The sequence below is a fragment of the Paramisgurnus dabryanus genome, chromosome 15 (genome assembly GCF_030506205.2).
Source record: "Paramisgurnus dabryanus chromosome 15, PD_genome_1.1, whole genome shotgun sequence".
Classification (NCBI taxonomy): Eukaryota; Metazoa; Chordata; class Actinopteri; order Cypriniformes; family Cobitidae; genus Paramisgurnus; species Paramisgurnus dabryanus.
Window position 1 is genome coordinate 6,736,461 of NC_133351.1, and position 24,444 is coordinate 6,760,904.

Genomic DNA, 24,444 nt, shown 5'->3' on the forward strand with positions numbered 1-24,444 from the left:
ACAGAGAGAGATAGACAGACAGATAAAGACAGAAAGAGACAGACCGATGGATAGATATAATATAATAAATACTACAGGCCACCATTGTATTGTATTGAAGATACATTTAGGTTTGTATGGGTATGGAAACCATTTGAGGGTGAATTCTGTATTTTCTGAACTCTCTCTTAAAAACCTGATTCTGAAAATACATGTTTTCAATAACACTAAGAGGAATAAGTTCAGTGTCTGCCTATCACAGAACATGGTAAAAACTGTCTCACAACAAGAGTCATCTCCTTGACAGGCCACTTTGAGCTGGAGAAAGGGACCTTTGTGGAGTTCAAAGGGGAGAATTGTGATAATGCTTAATCAATTTGAGCTGACATGTTTTGTATGCGCTCTTCCTTTTGTGTGCGCGTGCGTGCGCGCATGTGTGTGTGTGTGTGTGTGTGTGTGTGCAAGTTGGAAAGAAAAGATGCTTGGCCTAAGGGTCCTGCTTGCTTTTGTTCCAACTGTGCAAAGCAGCAAAAACGCTCTCCGTACAACCCGTGGCTCCCTTTTGTCCTAAATTCACACACACACAAACCCAATCCTGTGTGATGCTCAGCCAGGTGACCAGATCATAGCGAGATAATAAAAACATTTGCTTATTTGACAGGAGGATTCATTGCTAAAGCTTATGTAACCGTCCTGACCCAATATTCAAATATGATGGAAACATTTTAAATAACTACCCAATTCAAAGAGTCTTTGCAAAAAGAAAGGCTATTTTTACATGAGCAGGCTAATGGATTTTGAAAGCAACCTTTAAAGGGAGAGTTCACCCCAAAATAAAAAAATCCTCAAGCTTGTTGTTTTAAACTCGTACGACTTTCTTCCATGATGAAGCACACAACAGCATATTTGATGGTTTCTCTATGCAAAAATAAAGACTGACGCTTTCAAGCCGTAAAAAGGATGGAGATGAAAGTAAAGGAAGCAATAAAGTTCAATGAAAGGGCTGAGTGCTGTCTCAGAGTTGTTGTGATTGTACAGAAATATCTGTTAAAAATTTAGCAAATAGTTTACATAGAAAAGAATTGGCAGTCCTGTTCCAGCTGAAATCTTTCTCGTAAATTTGTGAGCGCTTATTTTAATCCCAAGACTGCTTTAGAAGCACAAATATTAAACACATTAGAGTTTAATTCTGAGCTCCACAGGCAGATGAAAAACATTCAAAACGGAGCCAATTTACACAAGTTACTGTAATTTCATATCTGTATTGCTTGTCTTATCAATCATTATCCGTTTGGGGGAAATATTTATCTTTTTGTTAAGATAAAAGATAAAGTAGTATAAGCAAATTACCTCATTAATGTGCAATAATGTTTCCTACTGTGCACAACTCATCTGTGTTCATAACTACAAAAAATAATTTTGTCATGCTACAAATTTATTGTTCATGTAAATATATATTATTTTGAAAAAGCTGACTGCCGTGTTACTGAAAATTCTACGTTTATCATCATTACCTCCTATACATTTGTCCATCAAGGAGCATGAACATAAGCTCTCGCGATAATGACATCACTAAGATTCATTAAGCATTTTAAGTCTATACTCAAGGTTATTGTAAAATCACTCGATGAGCTAATTTCATGTCACCACGGTGCAAATAACCCAACGGCCAGCAACAGGCATTTAAATATGCGGCCCCCGAGTGTCCAAGCATCATGGGGGCTTTAGTGCTGTAGTAATGGCCTAACAATGTTGCGTCTCCATGGGAGACACGCCAATGTAGGGGGAAGGGGCAAACAATACCTAAGGACCCGATTTGACACCACCACAAGATGAGACTGAACCGCAGCGGTGCGAGGAAAGCTTTACAGTGCAATTATGCAATAAACAACTTTAACAAGCCCGAACAGGGTGTGAATTTTTAACAAGCCTCATATTCATTTTCACCCAATGTATGCAAATAATTTACAAACAACATAACAGGAGATTTTGTAGTAGCACATCTGGTTAAGCATAGCATTGCATTGCATTGCAAAGGTTGCAGGTTTAATTCCCAGGGAGCACACATGCTGACAAAAAAAGAAATGTACAGCGTAAATGCACCGTAAGTTGCATGCACACCTGCATAAATGTACAAAACAGTGAATTTAAACAAGAAAACAGGATACGCAAACACAACCGCCGGCACAGCCCATGCAATGGTGTCGCAAAGCAAGGCTAGTTTTTGTGCAAGTGTGGATGCAGGGTTTCTGGTTATCACGGTCACAGTATGAGGTGTAACGGTGTGGTTATCTAAAGACCAGGCCACACAGTTGAGCTGTGACATGACTCCCCGTCTTATCAGCGATGGGTGATGGAGCAATAGCCCTCAGCGGCCTGGGGGTGGGGGAAGGATCATGCACCTTTAATAGGCAGAGCAGACACAAGAATCCTCAAGAGAAATCTATTACACGTAAACACACATGCTTTAGATATCTTATGCTAGAATGGTGCTACATTTGCATTTCCTGATTTTACAAACAAAAACATCATGATTTTACTGACACAACATCTTTATAAAGAACAACTAGTTATTTATTATGGTAGTTGCTCTAAAATCTGTAAGGGTGGATGTACATTTGAAGAGCTTTGATGCAAAACGCTTTAAGTGCATCTGACATGTTGTCTTGAAAATTCCTGGCTCTTAATGGATTTTGCAAACAATTTTTGAAGTTATAGTATTTGATGAATGTATAATACCTGCAGAGAGCATTCAGTTAATATTAAAATCTCATTTGGTGGCGTTTAGCGGCTTTCGCATCTTAGCTTCTCATTTATGCATTTGGCAGATGCTTTTAGCAACTTCCATACCTTTGAAAAACGGGTATCAAACACATTACCTTTGCACAACGCAGGGTTTACGGTAGCACTTTGCAATTCGGGTGGCCTGTCTAAGCTGGAAAACCCTACCGCCTTAACTAGGTCTTAAAAAAAAAAAAAAAACAGTGAGCGGGCACGCGCCACACGGCCAAATGAGAGAAAGACGTGGTCCGTCACTGTCTGAACCCTACCACCTAAAATAACACATTTTCTGGGGGAAACCCTGCAACGCTCTTGTAATTTAGCTCAACGAACACCTATGAGGTCACATTTGAATTTGTTAAATAACAGATATGTGAACCTATGTCCGCAACTCCTCATGGCTGCTTTGTTTACATTGCATCAGCCCATTTGCTAGTAAAACATTGGCAATTGGACAGGAAAATAGGTGGTAATAGTTTTGTTACCTTTCAGTTCATTTTAAATATATAGTAGTAGTGCTTTTCACACTTTTGCATTGTTGCAAAACAGCTTACATGCAAATTAGTTCAGGCAGTAGAGACAAAAAAAGATGCTAACGAAATACAATTAAAAAGGAACATTCCCCAAAACCCGACATTAGCAAAACCAAGCATGCAAAATGACTGAAAGGGCAGAGGATGAATCAATGTATTTGGATTGGCTAACAACAACCTCACACGGCCAATTGTTTTTGCCATTTTCAAAGTCTAGGGCAGGTGGGATTTCTCAAAACACTTGAAAACTGTCGGATAGTGAGAACTATGCAAGCTATTTTACAGCCTCTTAAAAAAAATCTGCTGTTTTTGTTAAGCAATCGAATGACTAGCTGACGCCTCGACCTTGGCTTTGATATAGTGCTCCCAGATCTACTTCATGAAAATTAAGTACACCGAAATATGGCCTTCAAGCATTCATATGAGTGATTATCAGAAAAAAACACAGCTGAAAAAAAGAGCAGTCAAAGCACCAAACAAACAGCCCATGACAGGCCAGTTTCCTCAGGCAGTCTTTCAGGGATGAGGGCATTGGATATCGCTGACTACTGTTAGATGTGCGCAATCTTTTACTTCTGTGAGTGCTGACACAATAGGGGAGATGTACTGCGACTCTGGTCAAAGGAAATGACAGCCTCACACTTTTACCTCAGATTTAATAACATTTTTAAATTTGCCAAGTACTTGCAAGGGCTGTCGCGGAGAAGGAATTTCCCTTGCAGTGATTTTGCGTGGCTCACTAGTGTGGTATGCGGGCCTTAATTTAATAAAACTATGAAGATAAAATTATTATTTAAACCCAAAACAATGAGGTGAACTGAGGTAGATTGCAGGGTTGCTTTCCCCTTATGAGAAAAAGAGAAGCTATAGGACAGCTAAAAATATATAGTTTAAAGTCGCCATGAAACGGAAGTAGCGATTGCCTTATTTTCCCCGTGGTGACGTATATCCGAATGAAACGGCTTTTGAGATGAAATAAGGCAGGGCTGGATTTGAATTTGTCCATCGAGATCTGATTGGATCGTTTGAAGTTGGGTCGTGTTGCTAATTGCTAATCGCTGCGATCTTCTCCCGGACCCGGCCCACCTGCCATACTTTTGACCGGAAGTGAAGAGAGATCGTTTTGAGGAGGGGAGGAGATTTGCATTTTTGATTAAAGATTATGAGCACACACGAATTTTTAAAAAATAATGAAGCTCACAGATAAGTCATTTGTTAATAATACCACAATATTAAAAAAATATATATAGTTTTTCATTTCAATTTCATTGCGACTTTAAAGAAAAAAATGTGAATAAACTGAAGAACATCGTTAAGTGCAAATTTACAGTGCCTTGGTCAATACAAAACACAGCAGTTTCCTAATGAAATTAAAATTCTTAAAATAGCCAGTATTTGTGCACTTCTAAATGTAAAAAATGAATGCAAACATATTAGATGCATATTAAAATAGGGCATTTTTAATAATATATTAGTAGATAAATTAATGTGTATCTATAAAGTATGAAAACGAATAAATCCTTCAAAGTTTCCCGCAGCACTTTGCAGTTCGAGCGGCCCGCCTAAGCTGGGAAACCCTACCGCCTTAACTAGGTTGTCCAAAAAAAAATTAAAGGCCGTCAAGTGCATCTCGGAGAATAGTGTGGACGCGCTTCACACTGCGCACGGGCACCACACGGACGAAATGAATGAAAGACGTGGTCCTTCACTGTCTTGAAGATAACTAGCCAGTTGATAAAACATCTCGGAGAATAGCGCAAACCTGCTAGCTAGGTTGCACGTGCCTGTTGTTTCAATATAATCGTTGAGCGCTCTTGCTCACGTTATTTATGTACATTATTTACATGCTACAGTAGTTACACTCCTTCATTTTAAAAATGATCATTTTTAATCATTTTGATTTTGTCATCATTTCAGAACAAGCGTAAATGCTAACAACTTACATTATATCCTTCTGGTCCTTGGTTGAAAATATGTAGAAATATATGCAAGTAAAAAAGTACAGAATGAAAATTTTTACCTCACGCTGAGCATAAAGCGGACTCTCAGACGTGCCGAAACAGTCCAGTTGGCGAATGATTATCACGTTTATTTCTGTTTCACGCAGATTTTGTTGATGAAAAACTTGAAATTTAAAGGCGGGGTGCATAATCTCTAAAGCCAATGTTGATATTTGAAATCACCTAAACAAACACGCCCCTACTTCATCTGGACCTTCTTTTGATAGACCTGCCCCACACATATGCAACCCAGGCAACGATGTCGGTTAATAGTAGGGCTGGGCAAAAAAATAGATTTTTCGATTAATAGTTTTTTTTATACGTGGTCGATTCAGAATCGATTCTCAAAGAGCAGAATAATTTTTTTTTCATATGTTTTCCTGCAAACAATGAACGTAAGATTAACGTTAATCAAATTACTAGTCTTCTTCCCTAGATGTCACCCTCTTTTTTGCCTTGCGCGATGTTACCAATGAGCCTGTCATTCTTTCATTCAGTGCTTAAAATGACGGTTTTAGGTGCTTCATCGACGTTGATGCCACCTTAACATAAAAAGTAAGTGTTCAATCAAAAATTGAATCGAATCGATTTGATAGCTTGTGAATCGAAATTGAATCAATCTGGAACATCTGAATCGATACCCAGCCCTAGTTAGTAGACACGCCCCTTGCTGCTGATTGGCTACAAGTGTGTTTTGATACTCTGACTCTGAACCCTTTTTCAAAAGAGTTTTTTCAAAAATCATGCACCCCTCCTTTAACTGTGGGTTCACACAAGACGAGGGTTCAACGATTTGCGCGAGTAGATTACATACAAAGTCAATGCAAAGATGCGATCAGACGCGTCCTTGCGTGGGGCGATGCAAATGACGGATATGGGCGGCGCGTTTGCCGCAAAAATACGCGTTATTCGCCTCAAACGCGTCTTTGCCCAAGTTGAAAATATTCAACTCGAGCGAAAAATTCGCATGACACAAAGTTAAATCACGCAGGTAACACGATGCCCCGCGTTTGGTGTGTACGTAGCATAAGTGTTCCATTAGTTAACAATAAAGCCACCAGCATTACTTTGGCTGCAACCCGCTAATGCGCGGTGCGATACACAAAAATAAAACAATTAAAGGTTTTTATTTATAGGTTTAATTGTGGCTAAGCAATCAGTTTTATTATTGCAATGTTATTGTGTTGATCAGTTAAAGTAATTTTAAACTTTAAAATTGCATTTAGAGGCAGACAGTTTCAGTTTGCATGCACTCAAGGCTTTTCACACATTCACGTTATTACTAGTATTACAACTTAAATTAATATATATTTACAAAAAACAAATTTGGCCTTTATTATACATGTATGATGTGTAAAACAAGAAAGGCAAAGCTTCATGAATTTAACATGAAAATCGCAGTTGCTTGTCATCCATGCGGTTGACTTGTTAGTAGGCCTAGCGGTTAAAACTTGATTGCGGTTACCGCGACAGCCCTACTATTTGCTAAGTTAACTTACACAGGCCATAACAAAGATCCTGTAAATCTTGTCAGGCATATTTGCAACACCTTCAGGCAGCTATTTCAGTCATACCAGACCAAGTCCTATCAACATGAATGGGGAATAAAGACATTTTCATATTATAGTCTGTGATCAAACACAGAGTTTTAAAACCACACCTGTATCCTATGTAGCTCAATGCATAAATCACCAGTCAACACAGAGACTGACAAACATAACAGATGTCTTAAATATAAAATATAATTATCCTCTCTTTAATATCTATAAAAGACCCTATAAATCCATTATATACTTATTATACATAATCATTTTTGTCTTCTGTTTAATGTGTCAGAAATGTGTCCTGCGACTGGTGTAAGGCTGTCTGCAGGACAGTAAATGACACAACTAATAAAAAAAACCCACAATGATTCTGACAGCTGGACCAGAGCCAGGGCATGATAAACACTGTCACAAGCCGGTAATAAATGTGAGCGGCAATGTCACAATGAGAAGGGAGAGGAGAGAGAGAGAGAGTGGGGGAAGATGAAAAAAGAAATGGAAGACCCCCTGAGAAAAATGAGGCGTCGCTGAAGGGCTACCTTTCAATTTAGACAAAGAGCTGCTGAGCATGGAATACATTTATGGGATTTTTAGTGTACAAACTGCCCATGGAGTGCCTGACCCGTGTGTAATAGCAGCGAGAGCACCATCAGCGCAGACTTAAAGAGAAGCCGGGCCGTAATTGCCGACGTGATTGCTTTCTGTGATTCATGAGTATGCATCAGATCTCAATTACACAATCTTGCCAGGAGTCCTCTTTAAATATTTACTCTGCACATCTCAGCACGCGGGCTCTGGACCTGCGTCGCTCGCAGTTTCCCTTCATTTTCCTTGCGCGTCTTTATTTAGCCGTAATGAAGGGGTGTTACCGCAGCAGTCCGCCGTAATGACAACAATGATGAGAGCGCGTTACACCGTGGAGGCTAAACAGGTCCTGAACTCCATGTCCTTAATGGGCCTCTTCATTTGTCTAAAGATCATAGCGGTTTAAGAAATATTTAAAGGAACGCTGACCCGAAAATGCAAATTCTCACCTTCTTTTTTTAGTTAAACACAATAGAGAAATGTGACTTAATTGGTTGGTCTTTTTCTATATAACAAACAGGAATGGTAGCTAGTAGGGATGTACATTTATGTCATTTTTTTCATTTCGATTAATTCATAGGTCTGAAAAACGAGTACTCGATTAACTGGGGGCTGGGCAATCAAAGGGATATCAGTCATTGTGAAAATGAAAATATTTTTATTAAAAACACTCAAAAAACTTAATTTTGAAAAACTATGACAGAAAATGAAAACAAAATAGATTATTTACGAATTTAATGTTTTTAACAGATACCTCTAACGAGAATAGCTGCGTGATGAAGTGAAACTAAAGGGTTAATAAAATCAAACTGAAGCAGATGTTGTAAAACGTCTGGCGAACGATGAAAGATAGCGCTAAGATTGTAAAAACTTATTATTTCCCACTATTAATTACATTATCTTAAACGAGTGTAACTACTGTAGCATATAAACAATGCACATAAATAACGTGAGCAAGAACGTTCAACAATTATTAGGGATGCACCGATACCACTTTTTTGGAATTCGAGTACGAGTACTTGCATTTCAGTACTTGCCGATACCGATACCGAGTACTTAATAAAAAAAACATGATTTAAATTTACAGGTAACAGCTTTAGTCATATAATTTAACAAAAAAAAACAAAGGACTAGTTTTCCAGTTTGTTGTAAACTCTGCCTCTTTAGACAACACAAGAGGCATTAACCCCTTACATGCCGCTCAAACATAGACATTTCTCAGACCGTGGTATCGATTCCAGGTATCGGGGGACTTTTAACGAGTACGAGTACTTTAGAAAATGTGGTATCGAGGCCGATACCCGATACCAGTATCGGTGCATCCCTAACAATTATATCAAATCAACAGGCACGTGCAACCTACCTAGCAGGTTGCTTAAACAACAAAATCACCAGCTAACTTACTTTAAATTGCAAGAACTATAGACTAATAAAATAACAGGCTTAAATAAACACAAAACATAAGTCCACTTACAGTTCTCACAGACACGTGACGGACCAATTTGGCCACGTGGCGCGCGTACACGCTCGCGGTGTAAAGCGCGTCGGCGCTATTCTCCGAGATGCACTTGATGGCCTTTTGTGCAGCAAATTATATTTTTTGGACAACCTAGTTAAGGCGATAGGGTTTCCCAGCTTAGGCAGGCCGCCCGAACTGCAAAGCGCTGTGGGAAACCCGGTATGTAAACAAACACTTTTATTCTGCAAATGATTAGTCGCGACTAATCGTTAGATGGCTCTAGAAATAAGTAGCAAGAGAAAGAATCTGTATCACTAAAGAAATTAAACTCACAAAATTGAAGGATAAAATACTTGTACGCTTTAAAAATTCACACCTTTAAATTTATTGTAGTTATATTTCGTTATGATTACCAGCAATACTCAAAAGCTATTGTGAGTTAAAGAAATAAAATGACTTCTGCTTCTGGTGCTTCTGGTATGAACAATACTATTTACACCTGTTCGTTAATGTTTTTCAATCCCAAACATGTGTGACTGTGTGAACACAGCTTTAGCATAAACAAAGGTTTTGTGATACCAGACAGAGGTTAAAAAAAGACAAAGACTTGCTGTTCTACTTTGCCGTCTTATTTTCGGTCCAGGCCTAAAATGTGTTCTTATTGTTTCAATATCCGGTGGAGCGAGATAAAAAGACAGAGTATAAGATCTACAGCTGGGGCCAGAGTGAAAAATCAATGAAGAATATAAGTCAAACAACACTTCCAGGCTAATAGATGAATTTATCTGAAGCGGGCAGATGGATTCACATCGGGATGGTTGCGTCAGTGCAACTCTATAAACACCTTCATTCAGGGCTGCTGACATACTTAACAAGCAAAACACTGTGTCATTGTGGAGGGGTCAAGTAAAAGCAAACACCTACAACAGGACCACAACAAGAGCAGCGTGAAGGAGGGTCATGAAAGCAGAATTCCTAAATAAGTGAAAGCTTTGATGACAAGGGCCATTATGGCATCTCAATCCTCTGAGGAATTCCAACATCAACTTCAGGCCTTTTAAAAAATTCCAGCACTTAAAGCAACAATATGTAAGATTTTACATATAGCCAAAAAGCATGTGCACAGTGTGATTTATTTAATGCAGTTGTGTACTTGTTCCGAAATAAGTGTAAATTTCCATTTAAATAATGGCTTCCATTTTAATCGTCACCCTTTTAGTGAATTAATAACCACGCTATCCTCCATTTTTGGTTGTAGAAAATATAGCAACACAGGGTTTCCCGCAGAAAATTTGTTAGTTAAGGTTAGTTAAGGCGAGGCCGGGGGGCGTGGCAATCAAATGGGTGTGGCATACGCGTCATGATGAAAATTAAATTATTTTTATTAAAAACACTCAAATAAAACTTAAATGACAGAAAATGAACACATACTAGATTATTGATTAAATGTTTTTAACAGATACCTCTAACAGGAATAGCTGCGCAATGAAGTGAAACTAAAGGGTTAATAAACACAAACTGAAGCAGATGTTGTAGAAAGTCTGCCGAACGATGATCGATAGCACAAAGATTGTGAAAACTGATTATTTTCCACTATTAATTACATTATCTTAATGGAGTGTAACTACTGTATAAATAAAGTGAGCAAGAGCGCTCAACAATTATATCAAATCAACAGGCACGTGCAACCTACCTAACAGGTTGCTCAAATAACAAAATCACCAGCTAACTTTCTTTAAATTCGCAATATAGACTAATACAATAACAGGCTTAAATAAACCCAAAACATAAGTCCACCTACAGTTCTCACGAACACGCGATTTATCAACTGCTATCCTCCAGACAGTTACGGACCATTTCGGTCATTTAGCGCGCGTGCATGGTCGCGGTGTGAAGCGCGTCCACGCTATTCTCCAAGATGTTTTATCAACTGGCTAGTTATCCTCCAGACAGTGACGAACCACATCTTTCATTTCAGTCGTGTGAAGCGTGCCCGCTTGTGATGCTTTTTTGGCGACCTAGTTAAGGCAGTTGGGTTTCCCAGCTTAGGCGGGCCGCCCTAACTGCAAAGTGCTGGACAAACGAGTGGACAAATGCAAAAGTGGCGGTTACACAGCATCTAACACGCAGCTGTTGTGCCTTGCGGCTAATACACTACTACGATGGCACAAAATAATGTTGTAGTTACATTTTGGGGGAGGTGTGAGTCAGAGTACGGCGTAGGGTGTGCTTCTATGCGTAGGCTACAGCATAGGTCCTACACAGAAATATAAATTCAGCTTTATACTGGACCTCTCTATTTGTTTACTACTATGCTTTGATTTACCGAGACATTTAAATGACAACTCTCAAAACAAATCTTTCTGGGGCTCGTATGATAATAAAAATCTGCTTCAATTATTTTAACTACATTTTGCCTAGCCACGTCAACCAGTCCCGACACGCACACACACCAGGAATCAACCGAGTTAAACAGAGCACACTCATGTCAAAACCTCTCACTTCCTCACACAAACACATTCAGGTTATTAGGAGCCTTTGGGCGATTATTTACAACACGTTTCGATGCGCACACAAATGTGGCGATTTAAACAGTAAACAAAGGTTGAAGTTACACAGTGGTCGTTGTTTATGTAATCAAATTTCTACCCATAAGCAGGAACTACACCGGTGGATCATTTTTGCTTTCTTTTTGCCTAACGCTTCCCCTTTCTGCCTGTTCAGCATGGACGCAAGGCTTCAACTGCTGCTCATCATTCATCTTTAGAGCCAATTTAAGTTTTACTGTTTATTTTTATGAAGACATGCAAATTTGTGCCGGGCGAAGTCGGCCTTTCGCTCCACAGCATGAATTTTAATAGATTGCTTAAAAACTCTCTCCGCATCGCTGTTGAAAATCTGCTTCTTGAGAGGAATTTGGTTGTAAATCACAGTGACATGGTAAGTGGCCAGACAGAAATTTCAGAGAAAGCGCAGAGGGTCGGACGGCACCTGAGAGCCGAAGCACTTTGAACGTTTCCCCGGATAAATGAATCAACATAACCATTTTTCCCTTTAGTCCTGCTGGAACACGTCGTTTCAAATGCGTTAGCGCAACCGCGCCTGCCTAAACAGTTATTACAACAGCAGCGTGAAACCGAGGACAAACGCGTCAGGTTTACACACCACCGCTGCATCAATCTCAGAGGACGAAAAGCCAACAGAAACACTAGAGCTAAGGAATATTGTCATTATTTACTCACCCTCGTGTCATGTTTACTCACTTTATAATAAAAGGACCAATTTGATTTTGCATGCACTGCATTCTTTAGAGAAATGCAAACCTGTGTCACTTACACAAATGTAATATGTCTACATTTATGGCGAAGCTTTTCCTCAAAGTGACTTGCTATGCATTTAAATGCATTGCAATTCAATACCAATTGAGAAATGTATATGACTTTGAAATACAGTCATGGATTAGCAATAAACAGGATTAGGAATAATAAAGTATTCTTTTAAATTAAGCATCCCGAGACATGCCATACAAAATACATCCTCACCCATACAAGGACTAGAAGTGATATGCATTCCCACAAATACAATGCATTTGATGCATTACCAACAAATCAGTTTAATATGTCAGTCTGTCTCCAGGTAAACCGTGCTCAAGGGAAATACTCTCGGAGAAAAGAACCAGTCAGAGAGCTAATGATGAACGTTATGGGATAAACATCTCAGCCTGCTGAACTGTGTGGCTGCACACATCACGCTATGAAAGCCACAAAATCCCTGCATTGTCGATTACCATTATCAGCATCTTTGGCTCACGGCTTAAAGCGCTGATTTCGCGGCTGGCAGAAGCGCACGGGGTCTCAATACAGCCTGGTATTTTCATTTCTGATCATCTCTACTTAAACGTCTCGTACCCTTCAAATCTCCCTCTGGGATTCAATGAAACTGAGTGATCTTGTAAAGGGCCAATTTGTGTGTGTGTGCCTATGTAAATGTAGTGTCACTGGTGCATGAGCTGTCAGCTGAGCTGGGATCAGCTGTTAGAGGTCTTTATAAATTTACATGGATCAAATGAATGTGGTGTATTCAACGCCTGCTTTTGGACATTGGACTTGTATTCGGCTTTATCTGATGTTGGGCAACTGAGACGCTGTAACACTCAATTTTAAGTTCACAAAGGCCAAAAGCATTTGTTGCATAGCGCGTATAAGATTATTTGGAGGGATTAGATTTTTCTTTTGTCCTCCAGTTACTGAAACCTCATATGAAAGAAAAATTATACCAATAAATGCAACCTAATGCTTTTATACCACCTCAAACCACGATCAAAGTGAATCATGAAACCTCACCGAACTGAATTCAGATCACATCAAAAGCAAATAATAAAAAATGCATTTGCATAGAGAAAAAAAAGCAGATTCTTTTACATTGTGCCGGTTAAACACATTTTTCTAAAAATAAAAAAATTTATACAAAGGGATTGTAGTTAATTTTGTTGTTGTAATTCCCGTTATGTTAAATAGGGGTGCGCTGGGTTAGTTGTAACACAGACTGTTTACATTGTTGCACAAGGTTGAGCATTTTGTTTTTCCGGGTTTTTTTTTTACTCTGCCAAAAAAACGATCTCCCGCAAATTATTGGAAATGTATAATGTTTTTCCAGAGAGTTATTGGTGGCATGTAAGTAATTGTTTTCATCATATGTTTTTTTTTCGGTTTCTAAGTTGGGTTTGTAAGATACCAAATCCAATGCTATGTCATATTAATCAGTGTCTTGTTGACTAAAACATAGCATCGTTTTGAAATATGTCTCCAGCTCATAGCAACTTTTTTGGTGGGCTTGAAAATATTTTGACCCAACGGGGTTAATTGTAATGCTGTGTTACAACTAACCCCTTAGCACATACGATCTGAAAACCGCTAACGCTAGCATAATTCTTGCCGTTGTTTTAAATAGGCTACACACGAATGATTGCTGGCTGCCAACAAAATAAATGTGCCTGTCTTTTTAAAAAATCGTGTGTCCAATTTATTTTAGTTATTTATTATTATCTGACTGGTTAAAAAATGTTTTGTCATAATTCTGCTGCTTTTTCTCACATATTTATGTGTTACAATTAACCCCCTGCCTGTTACAATTAACCCCACCTATGGGGTAAGTTGTAACGTTTGCACTTCTGACACATTTGGTGTAATTGTCCAAGAATGGTAAGTACTAGAAACAAACTTCGAATGTTCATTTGTAACAGAGATGTGTGTGTTGCTTGTGTAAAAATATAAATAATCAAACTCAAATATCTTTTGAATGATTGAGCCAAAACCAAAAAGCATTAGATTGTGCCCCACTCTCCCCTACTGATCCTTTCTCACTGTATGTTTTAGTACAGAAAATACGATTATAGACCATAAATATTTTACCATTTCATTATGCAAAATATATTTGCATTTCTTATTTAAGAGCAAAACATGTTCTTAACAGGTATTGTAGATTAATCCCTGTATGAAATAACATCTAGATAAAACAAAAGAAAATCTATGTCAAGAATCTGAACACTGTCAATACCACGGATACCCAATATAAACACTTCAGGTTTGTTGTGAACACAACCGACAAGACCAATTCACCGAATCAACTTTATAAATACCCAGAAACAATACAAACCTCCAGTCTTGAAAAAAATTGCACACACATGAGCTACAGTGGGAATTTTAAAAGCTCCCTCATCTTGTTCTCTGGCATCTCTAGGTCAGCTCATTAAAACAGATGGGGGTTCAGCAGTAAGTTCAGCTTGAGGATGAGAAATCAAAGCCATATGCTTAGGAGCAGCATCTGCCGTATTATTAAAAACATAACAGCGCCTAGACCACAGGAACATCAATAACAAGAATGCCTCTGGAGAAAAAAAAAAACGCTGTCCTTCCTAACTCTTTGAAGCCATCCCGAGGAGATCAGCTTAGATTGTCGAGTTTATAACACTCCAACAGTTGGTGCTACAATATTTTCCACAGCGATCCGTTTTCAAACAACCATTATACAGAATGCTGAAGCATGCATTAAACATACCTGCAGTTGGGCGGCGGATCCAGAGTGATTTCTGCGAGCTCTTTCTGGATTCTGTGAGAGACAAGCGAGGAGGAGAGAGACACGGAGAGGGGGAGAGAAAAAGAGAGAAAGCTGTGAGAATTGCATGCAGCCGGGGAATTACACTGCCCTCTACCTCAGCTGCGTTTACTGCACGGCTGGCTCTGCCTTCAGCACAGCTAACATGGCTGCTTCCTCTTTGTTCTCCGAGGCATAACCCGAATCCCATAACAGGAAAACTTTACCAGGCATGTTTCTGCCACTCTGTCCATCGCAATCCGCTGATCTCCCCCACAGCTCAAAGCTAGCTCCCCTTAGCTCCCAACCTGCCCCACATCGGCTGCTTTAAGTCACTTTAAGCACAAAAGATTTTCTTTTAAAGCTTATATGTAAATGAGGTAAAGGGAGGGGGTGTGCTTGGGCATATTTGACAAGAGCTTTAAAGCACAGCTCGGGTGCTGTTACAAAAGCATTATCAAGGGAGCAAGGGCAGGATTTTTGACATTTTCTTAAAGTGTTTTTTTATCTGTCAATTCAACCCACATTTAGTTGTTAACGTGATATTGACTGATCGGTTTGTGCACGTGTATGTGTTTTGAATCGCTGTCCGTGTAAGAAAGAAAAGCTAACCTGGTAAAAATGGGAACTGTAATACGGACGGATCAGCCGTATCTCGTTTTCACTTCTCTTGTTCCTTATAATAACTTTATATGGAAGTTCTGAAAAAGCCCCCCCCCCCCCCCGCCTCCGAATCCCAAAAGAACTTGCTAAATACAAACTGAGTGCTTTATTTGAAACAAATTGATCATGCATTATAAAGTTTCTCTGTCCGTGCTGTCAATGATCTATTCATAATACAGATGCCACAAAACTGTCAAAACTATTTATGTTCAAAAGCATTCATACAAAAAAAAGAAATGTGTACAAATGTTTCTGGTTCATTAATACCAAATGACTCTTTGAAAAAGTAAACCACGTACAAAAGAGCTTTTGATCACATTTACCTCTTTGCACTGGAGGATAATTTGGCGGTTGTTTTGCTGGACAGTTTGGTGGATTTCTTCTGCTGTTGTGGAGGCGTGGGCTGTTTTCTCTCCTCTTGTTCCTCTGGTTCTGGCACCGGAGGGTCTCTCTGATCTGCATCAGAACTACCACTGCTGGTGCTGGGACTTTCATCATCTGACCGTTGCCTTTCACTGGACATTTTCCACCTTTGTGAAGGACAACAACAACAACAAGTTCTAAACCACTGAGATCACAGCACTGTGCGCATGTATAAAAAGTCTCTGGGGGTTTAAGCAAATCACACATTTGCTCGGTGGAAACCCTAACCTCAACCCTGCAACCCTAACCCTTGAATTCCTGAACACAAACAGAACCGAGTCATATTTGATGAGCATGCCAAGAGGGTGAGCAAACAAGATGACATATGTGCCACGGAAACTTCGTGTGGGCTATCTGCATACAAACAAACAAACCCCAAGAAAACACCCACGACTGGAGATGATGCGATACGATTACATCAAACTGTTGTCATTCTGAAGGACAAACGTCCACGTTTTTACACGACGACGAGCCTTGCAGCACACACACACACATACACACACACACGCCAACTTCACCCATTAGTAGTGCGCCGAGCAGATAAAATTTGTAAATACCGCGAGCCGTAACATTGTTGCAAGCATTATGACGTTTCGCGCGGATCGCCGATACATTATAGCAGTTTCGCGCTGAACGATACCGTCGCGCGTACACAAAACCCTCCTCCGCGAAAATCGTCTCGAGTTTTTCCTCCCATCTGCCCAATAGGTGCAAGTGACTGTCTGCGGTTGAGCTTTCGAGAGCAAACGACAAAAACAACCACAATCTACGGGGCGAGAAGAAGGAGAGCGATAATCGCACCTATTCGCAGCGAGGGGGGCTCGCCAGCGAGGCTAAATAAAACATTTCGTGTCCACCCCCCTCCTTCACTTTAGGACAATATCACGACCGGATCGCGAGGAAAGATCATCGAGTCGTTCGGCGCACGCCGGTTCCGATCGGATCTTTGCAAATCCTTTGTAAGAGCGGAGAGGTTTGTTATGGCACTCCAGTATCAGCATGGTGTACCAACTGATGCGTGAAGTCAGTTTCGAGCTCCCTTCTTCTCAACGACACACAAGAAAAACAGCACGAAAAGACGACGTTACCCCGTATAATCCGGACTCTACGAGACCCTTAGATGTTCTTCTTTACCTTAGACGCGGTCCTGTCCTGATCTGGGTCGGTTGGGAGTGTTAAAAATCCAGTTGAAATGGAGCCGGGAAGACGACGGTCTCCGGCCGAGCTATGAACATTGGAGAGTAGGAAGGAGAGGAGGCGCTGCGCTTTGGGTCGGAACCGACAGGTGGCGCTGTACTGCGAGTACGCGAGAGGATCTCGGGGTACGGGCATTTGGGAAAGTTCTCTGTCTTCTGCTGTCCACCGCATTGGATTGTCCAAGGCAACATTTCAAATACCATTAATTCAGGATTTCTGGATGTAATGGCTTGGAGAATATCATGGATGGGAGTTTCCTTTTGATCACGTGTGCTTTAAAAAAGATGTTTGGAGATGTTGTTGGTGAAGGCTCCATGGTGAAAGCCATCAGCTATTGGAAACTTTGAGTGTGGGTGAGAAGTTTGACTGGAATTCCAGTGCAGGTGGGAGTCCATGTACAACAGTGCATTGCTCTATGACCTTACTATTGTCATTGGTTATTAGTGATGGCTATAAAGATTGACTGCAATGTCATACACTTATTTGCAGTATATACGGTGTGACAGTTATATATAAAGTGGCCTACAGTAAACTTCTTTATATAGTATATATTGCCTGACATCTCTGTTGTCATTGATCTGTATTGTTTTGTAGTGTTGGCTATGCTTTACTTTTTTACAGTACATGCTTTGACATTTATATGCACAGTAGTCTAAATATCTCTATACACTGCATGACTTTTCTATTGCTGTTTGACATTTACATAGGCAGTGGTCTCTAAGGTTACATTATTATTACATTTATTGGCAGACGCCTAGTGCTTTTATCCCTGGGATCGAACCCATGACCTTAGCATTGCGAATGCAATGCTCTACCCACTGTAACATGGGATCGTAGTTCTGTTTTTATATAAGATTTAAATATTTACATTTACATTTATCCAAAGTGACTCAAGGTATTATTTTTATCAGGATGTGTGTTCCCTGGGTTCGAATCCTTGACATTTTGCACTGCTAATGCATTGCTCTACCACTATGCACTTTACAGTACTTGCTATATGACATTTATATCGGCATTAGTCTATATTTCTTAAAAGGATACACTGCATGACATTTCTTTTGTCATAGGTCTGTACATTGCCATATAATGATAGCTGAACTGATTCTCTATGTATTATATGCTGTATTACTTTAATATAGATGGTAGTGGATATAGTATAGACTGATATATAGTATGCATGCAGGGTTTGAATGCATCAAAGTAAACGTACGGCTTTATAGTATTTAATGCACTTCTAATGAACTTCTCTTTTGTTTATAATAATATAGATGTTTTGTAGTGCATTCTTTGGACGTTTTTATAGGCAATACACTATACATAGCCGATTCAAGGACAAGTTAAAGTTCAAGTTTTTGAAAGCTCATTCATGCTTTATTCATGCTGTATAGTAGCTGTTCCCCTGTAGTAAATCAGGTCTGTCTTTATGTGATGTAATGAATGATCTGTCAAGATAAAAACATTGCTCACTTCTTTCACTTACTGGATTGTTAGTCATTCTTCCTTTGACAACGTTTAAAAATAGCTCTGAGTTTGCATTTATATTTCTGTATTGTCGTTCCACTCAGGTGTCTCTTAATGCACCATTTGGCTTTCATTAGCTAATCACAGTCTTTTTTTCTTTTATTCATTTGCATTTTACTTTGAACTTAAATGTACATAAAATAATAGTTTTGTATCTTTCTGTAATACTAAAATATTGATCTGTGATCACCCACACTTCTGTATCTGTAGATTTGTTTTAGTTAATTAATTAAAAGTAACATAAGTTCCTCTGAATACGCTTAGTAATGACATTCATGTTTACCAGTAAGGTCTGCAATAATGCATATCAGAAATAAGCAAATTTGTCATTGACAGATATGTGTTTTTTAGTAGCATGGGGCTGATGCAAGTATGTAGACAGCAGGGTGGCTGCTACAAAGCTGATATATGATACAGTATAACGATGGCACATGAGACGTGCACAATATTCCTGAAGTGCATGCTTATTTTACATGTTGCAGAATGTTGCAGAAATCACTTCTGTTAAATGGCCAAGCAAGCAAATTTATACAACAATGCAGATACAGTAATCTCAAAATGCACTTGGATGGCTGATGCATTGGACACGTAAGCCACACCAATTGCATTCACTAATAAAAAATTCAAATTTAATCAAGTTCATGTAATTGAAGAACATTTTAACAAAAGAAAACCATAAAAAGTAATATTCATACCTCTTCAAGTATGGCTTAAGTGTCCAATTACGGTTTAAGACCACATCCACTTACACAGACTCATGGAGCCCATCTCTATATGAGACCTGTCAAACTGTATTCTTTGCTGCTGAAGTGAGATGTTAATCCTCAGGTCATTCTGTCATTTGTACAACTCACTCGTTTCACCTTCACCTGCTTTGAAATGTTAGATTAAAGAGCACTTTTTAACCAAATGTTCCACGCTTCAGCAAACTAGAGCAGTGTGTTTGAGAGCAACACTCTTTCCCCTTTGCGACAGTGCCGTCACTTTGCACATTCAGAGTGCTAATCTCCAGGTGAGATGGGAGCAGGCCAGGTTTAGGAGGTTGTATTAGTTTTCTTCGACGCACGGGTGTCTTGCACCTTGCGCTTATCGTGTGTGACAGCGCATTGACAGCAGGGGAACAAAAAGAAAACAGAACGCCGTGGGTTTGTGCTTACCACAAGATGTCAAAAATATGACATACAGCTCAAATACAAAAGCCATGATATGAATCAAATGTAGGGGGAGAGATAAAAAGCTTTAGCTGGCTTGTGATGACAAAAATGTTGATCTTAAAAAAGGGGACATTTCACAAGACTTTTTTTAGATGTAAAATAAATCTAAATCTTTGGTTTTAGCTTAAAATACCCCACAGATAATTTATTATAGCATGGTAAAATTGCCACTTTGTAGGTGTGAGCAAAAATGTGCTGTTTTGGGTGTGTCCTTTAACATGCAAATTAGCTGATTTATGCACTAAATGGCAGTGCCGTGATTGGATAGTGCAAATTAAGGGGGCGGTATTATCCCCTTCTGACATCACAGGGGGAGCCAAATTTCAATTAATCATATATTTTTTCACAATCTTGCAGAGAATGGTTTACAAAAACTAAGTTACTGGGTTGATCTTTTTCATATTTTCTAGGTTGATGGAAGCACTGGGGACCCAATTATAGCACTTAAACATAGAAAAATCAGATTTTCATGAAATGTCACCCTTTAAGAAACAACAGATCACTACAAAGAAAAATGTTAACAATAGGCATTGTATTTAAATGATGCCTTCTGGTAATGTCATGGTTGTTTTTAAAGTCAGCGTAAAACGCTGTCTGCAAAGACGAGGGGCTTCATTTGTTTATTTAACCCATTACTCCTAAAACGCCTATTCTAGGATAAATACCATTATCTCCTGAGGGTTTTCAGAAAAAATACTAAGAATTGTCAACGTCTACCAAAAACGTAATATCTAAGCCTCTGTAGCACTTTAGAAACATGAAATAAAAGTAATCGGCGGTAGATGTAATGTTTCTTCATGCAGCATCAGGCGCAAATGGGTTAATTTATTTTGGGGCTATGGCTAGACATCTATTCAATAATTTTTGCCTTGTTTTAGCATAGACTTCTGGACTGTGTTTAGACATCTTTTAAATGCAAGATTGCTTACTGGGAAAAAACATCAAACTTGCACCAATGAATCATGCACAGTTTTAAAACATGGATAAAAAGGAAAACGGCACATTTTTATTTAATGTTGACTTTAAATACATAACGTATGTATTTAAAACACAAGGTGGCATTTGTTGATTTGCATATAGCATAGACAAGATGTTTCTGATGGTAGAAAATGTTTGTGTGTGCTATTCAACATACATGATATAGGGAGAGCACGGAGACGGACAATAATAGTGTCTATAACAAGAAAGCTGTTATGGATATTGCACTTGCCAAGACAAATTCCCTTTAGATTTTTTTCTAACAATTTTCTAAAAACTTAAAATCCACAGGGAGTTTGTGGTTGACCTACAAGAGATGATATATCTTTAACTGGCCGGAAAGAAAACAAAGTCTTCATCTCTCAAAGCCGTTCATACCCACTCTGGTAAAAGCGAAGACCCAGTACTAAAAAAATCTACCACAATTTAAACTCACTTTAGCCAGAGCATCCATAATATAATACACTTACCACACCGCCTTCGCTAAAATCCACATTTTGTGCCTTAAATTTTGTAAAAGCGTAAACCCACATGATTGTGCACGTGAATATTAATGTGCTTCTAATTAGGCTGTCAGCATACAGAGGCAGAAATTACCATTAATATTGAAAATCACAGCTGGTTGGTCCTAATCCAGTGAAATTTAACTGATTCATGAAAGCACTTTATAAGAGCAAACGTTTGGATTGGTTTAGTTTGGTTTGGTTTATAGGCAATAACCCCATTCACTTCCATAGTAGGAAAGAGAATACTATGAAAGTGAATATTGCTCATGAACAGTTTGGTTACAAACATTCCTTAAAATATCTTCCTTCGTGTTCATCAGAACAAAGACATTTATACAGATTTGTAACAACATGAGAGTGAGTAAATGATGACAGAATTTTCATTTTTGGGTGAACTATCCCTTTAATACCCTAAAGAGTTGATAGGGATAACAGGCTGTCAAGTTATACAAAATAATTAAAAGCACTACTACTAGTGTAGACAAAACAATTCTTCTTAAGCCATATGATAGCTTTGTGTAAGGAACAAACTGAAATTTTATATTTAATCAGTACATTTTTTTTTACATTTTTTACATTTATTTAAAACAAATCGAATTAAACTGAACTGAATTTAACAAATTTAATTTAATTAATTCAAATTTAACTGATTTAAATATCTTTCTTGACATCTGTGGTCAATGTTCACTTTCATTAAATAAAAAAAACAGCTTTAGTGTTAAAAGGACACTTTTCAGCTCCCCTAGAGTTAAACATTTGATTTTTACCGTTTTGGAATCCATTCAGCTGATCTCCGGGTCTGGTGGTACCACTTTTAGCATAGCTTACTAGCACAATCCATTGAATCTGATTAGACCATTAGCGTCACGCAAAAAAATAACCAAAGAGTTTCAATATTTTTCCTATTAAAACTTGACTCTTCTGTAGTTACATTGTGTACTAAGGCCGATGGAAAATTAAAAGTTGCGATTTTCTAGGCAGATATGTCTAGGAACTATACTCTCAAACTGGCGTAATAATCAAGGAGTTTGCTGCCTTAACATGGCTGCAGCAGCGCAATGATATTACGCAGTGCCCGGAAAATTTTTGGGCACTGCGTAAAATAACTACGCCTGCTGCCGCCATGTTACATCATCAAAGTCCTTGATTATTATGCCAGAATAAGAGTATAGTTCCTACATATCTGCCTAGAAAATTACAACTTTTAATTTTCCATCTGTCTTAGTACACAATGTAACTTTTGAATAGGAAAAATATTGAAACTCTTTGGTTATTTTTTAGCGCAATGCTAATGGTCTAATCAGATTCAATGGATTATGCTAAGCTATGCTAAAAGTGCTAACGCCAGACCCGAAGACGAGCTGAATGGATTCCAAAACGGTAAAAATCAAGTAACTCTTAACTCTAGAGGAGCTGGAAATTGAACATATTTTAAAAAAAAGTGGTATGTCCCTTTAACAACTGCTATAAACAACTCTCTTGTGTTTTTAGGAAAGGACGAAACTCACATGGTTAAGTTAATGTTGACAGATTTTTCTTTCTGGGTAAACTATTCTTTAAAAAGCCAAATATACTTTATACATTTTGAATTCTGGGTTACCAGGCAGTCAGTGGGTGATCAAATGAGATTTCCTGTGTGTATTTTTGCAAATTTAGTTGTATTGGATGACAGCATCTATTAGCTTACTCCGTTAAAATGTTTTAAATACCATTTTCTTGCAGTGTTTCTTTCCATCTGCCTGCTAAGCAGATATAGCAGCTGTACAATCTGTTGTGCGTTTCATGAACTCACAGATTACTCTGTTAATAATGGGTGGCTCCTATACAAACAACAGCGTAGATGTGCTGGTCTGCGGTCCTGAAGATTTTCTCAAGTGTAAATCATCGGTCGGTGAGGCTTTTGACAGAATAGAAGCTCGTGAACTAACAAACACTTGTCTGATGTCAGGGGTGTAACACAATACTGAGTTTATTGAAACATTGGCTCTGAGCCTGAACGCTACAAAATAGCTTGCTGATACATACTGTGTTTACTGCACATAATTCAGCATACTGCGTTTTTAAATAGCATGTAAAGTACATGATTTACGAAACGGGACCAAACAGATCAGGTTGCATCAGCAAGAAAGTAACTTGGCCTAGTTGTAGCTCTAATGGGCACAAACTTCTCAAAAATAAATTTCCAAGTTCCTGTTTTTCACATAATGAAAGTGAAGATAGACCACAGGTGTTCCTGATCTCCATCTAGGTACTTTCAGTGTATGGAGAAAATGAAATTTTATTCTGCTAGATTTGTGTTCCATTCATATTTATGATTTTGGCAGATGCTCTTATTCAAACTTTGCATGCTTGTTTTATCAGTCTTTAGTTCCCCTATCGAAAAAAAAAAACCCACAGTCTTGGCATTACTAGCCTCTTCTCTATAAGCTACAGAACCATAAGAAAGAATAGCACACGGGTGCCGAATGACATGAATTTTTATTTTGGGATGGACTGTCCCTTTTAAAGGGACATATCATGAAAATCAGACTTTTTCATGTTTAACCTCCTAAGAACTGATGGTTTGGCTTGCATTTTAGATTTCTTTCAACTATTTGGGGTTCGGAAAAACCAATATATATAATAACCAAATATTTTTCCACATTTCACGTTTGTGTACAACAGGTTCCATTTACACAGAATTAAGTATTATGGTGCAAACAACAAAAAAATGTATGTGGACACACCAGGTCTTAGGAGGTTAAGTGCTATAATTGGGTCCCCAGTGTATCTATCAACCTAGAAAATATGAAAAATAACAACCCAGTAACTTAGTTTTGGTAAACCATTCTCTGCAAGCATGTGAAAAATAGGTAATTGAAATTTACTCCCCTTGTGATGTCATAAGGGGATCTTATTATAATAATACCACCCCTTAATCTGCCATTTAGTGCAGAGAGAGAGAGAATAATTGACGGCACAATTAAGT

At 38.6% G+C, this 24,444-nt stretch overlaps 1 protein-coding gene across 2 annotated transcripts in view; it reads right to left on the minus strand.

Moving 5' to 3' along the window:
• ube2e3 (ubiquitin-conjugating enzyme E2E 3 (UBC4/5 homolog, yeast)) overlaps positions 1–18,658 on the minus strand; it is a 51,834-nt gene extending 33,176 nt beyond the window's left edge. Inside the window, exons 1-3 of one of the 2 annotated variants that reach the window (XM_065252224.2) lie at positions 17,149–18,658; positions 15,961–16,167; positions 14,939–14,989 (exon numbers count right to left, since the gene is read on the minus strand). In XM_065252224.2, the coding sequence (XP_065108296.1) occupies positions 14,939–14,989; positions 15,961–16,160 (251 nt within the window). In that variant the 5' untranslated portion in view covers positions 16,161–16,167; positions 17,149–18,658. The remainder of the gene's footprint in view (positions 1–14,938; positions 14,990–15,960; positions 16,168–17,148) is intronic. The other variant, XM_065252223.2, reaches the window with a different exon arrangement.
• Positions 18,659–24,444: the final 5,786 nt, after the last annotated feature.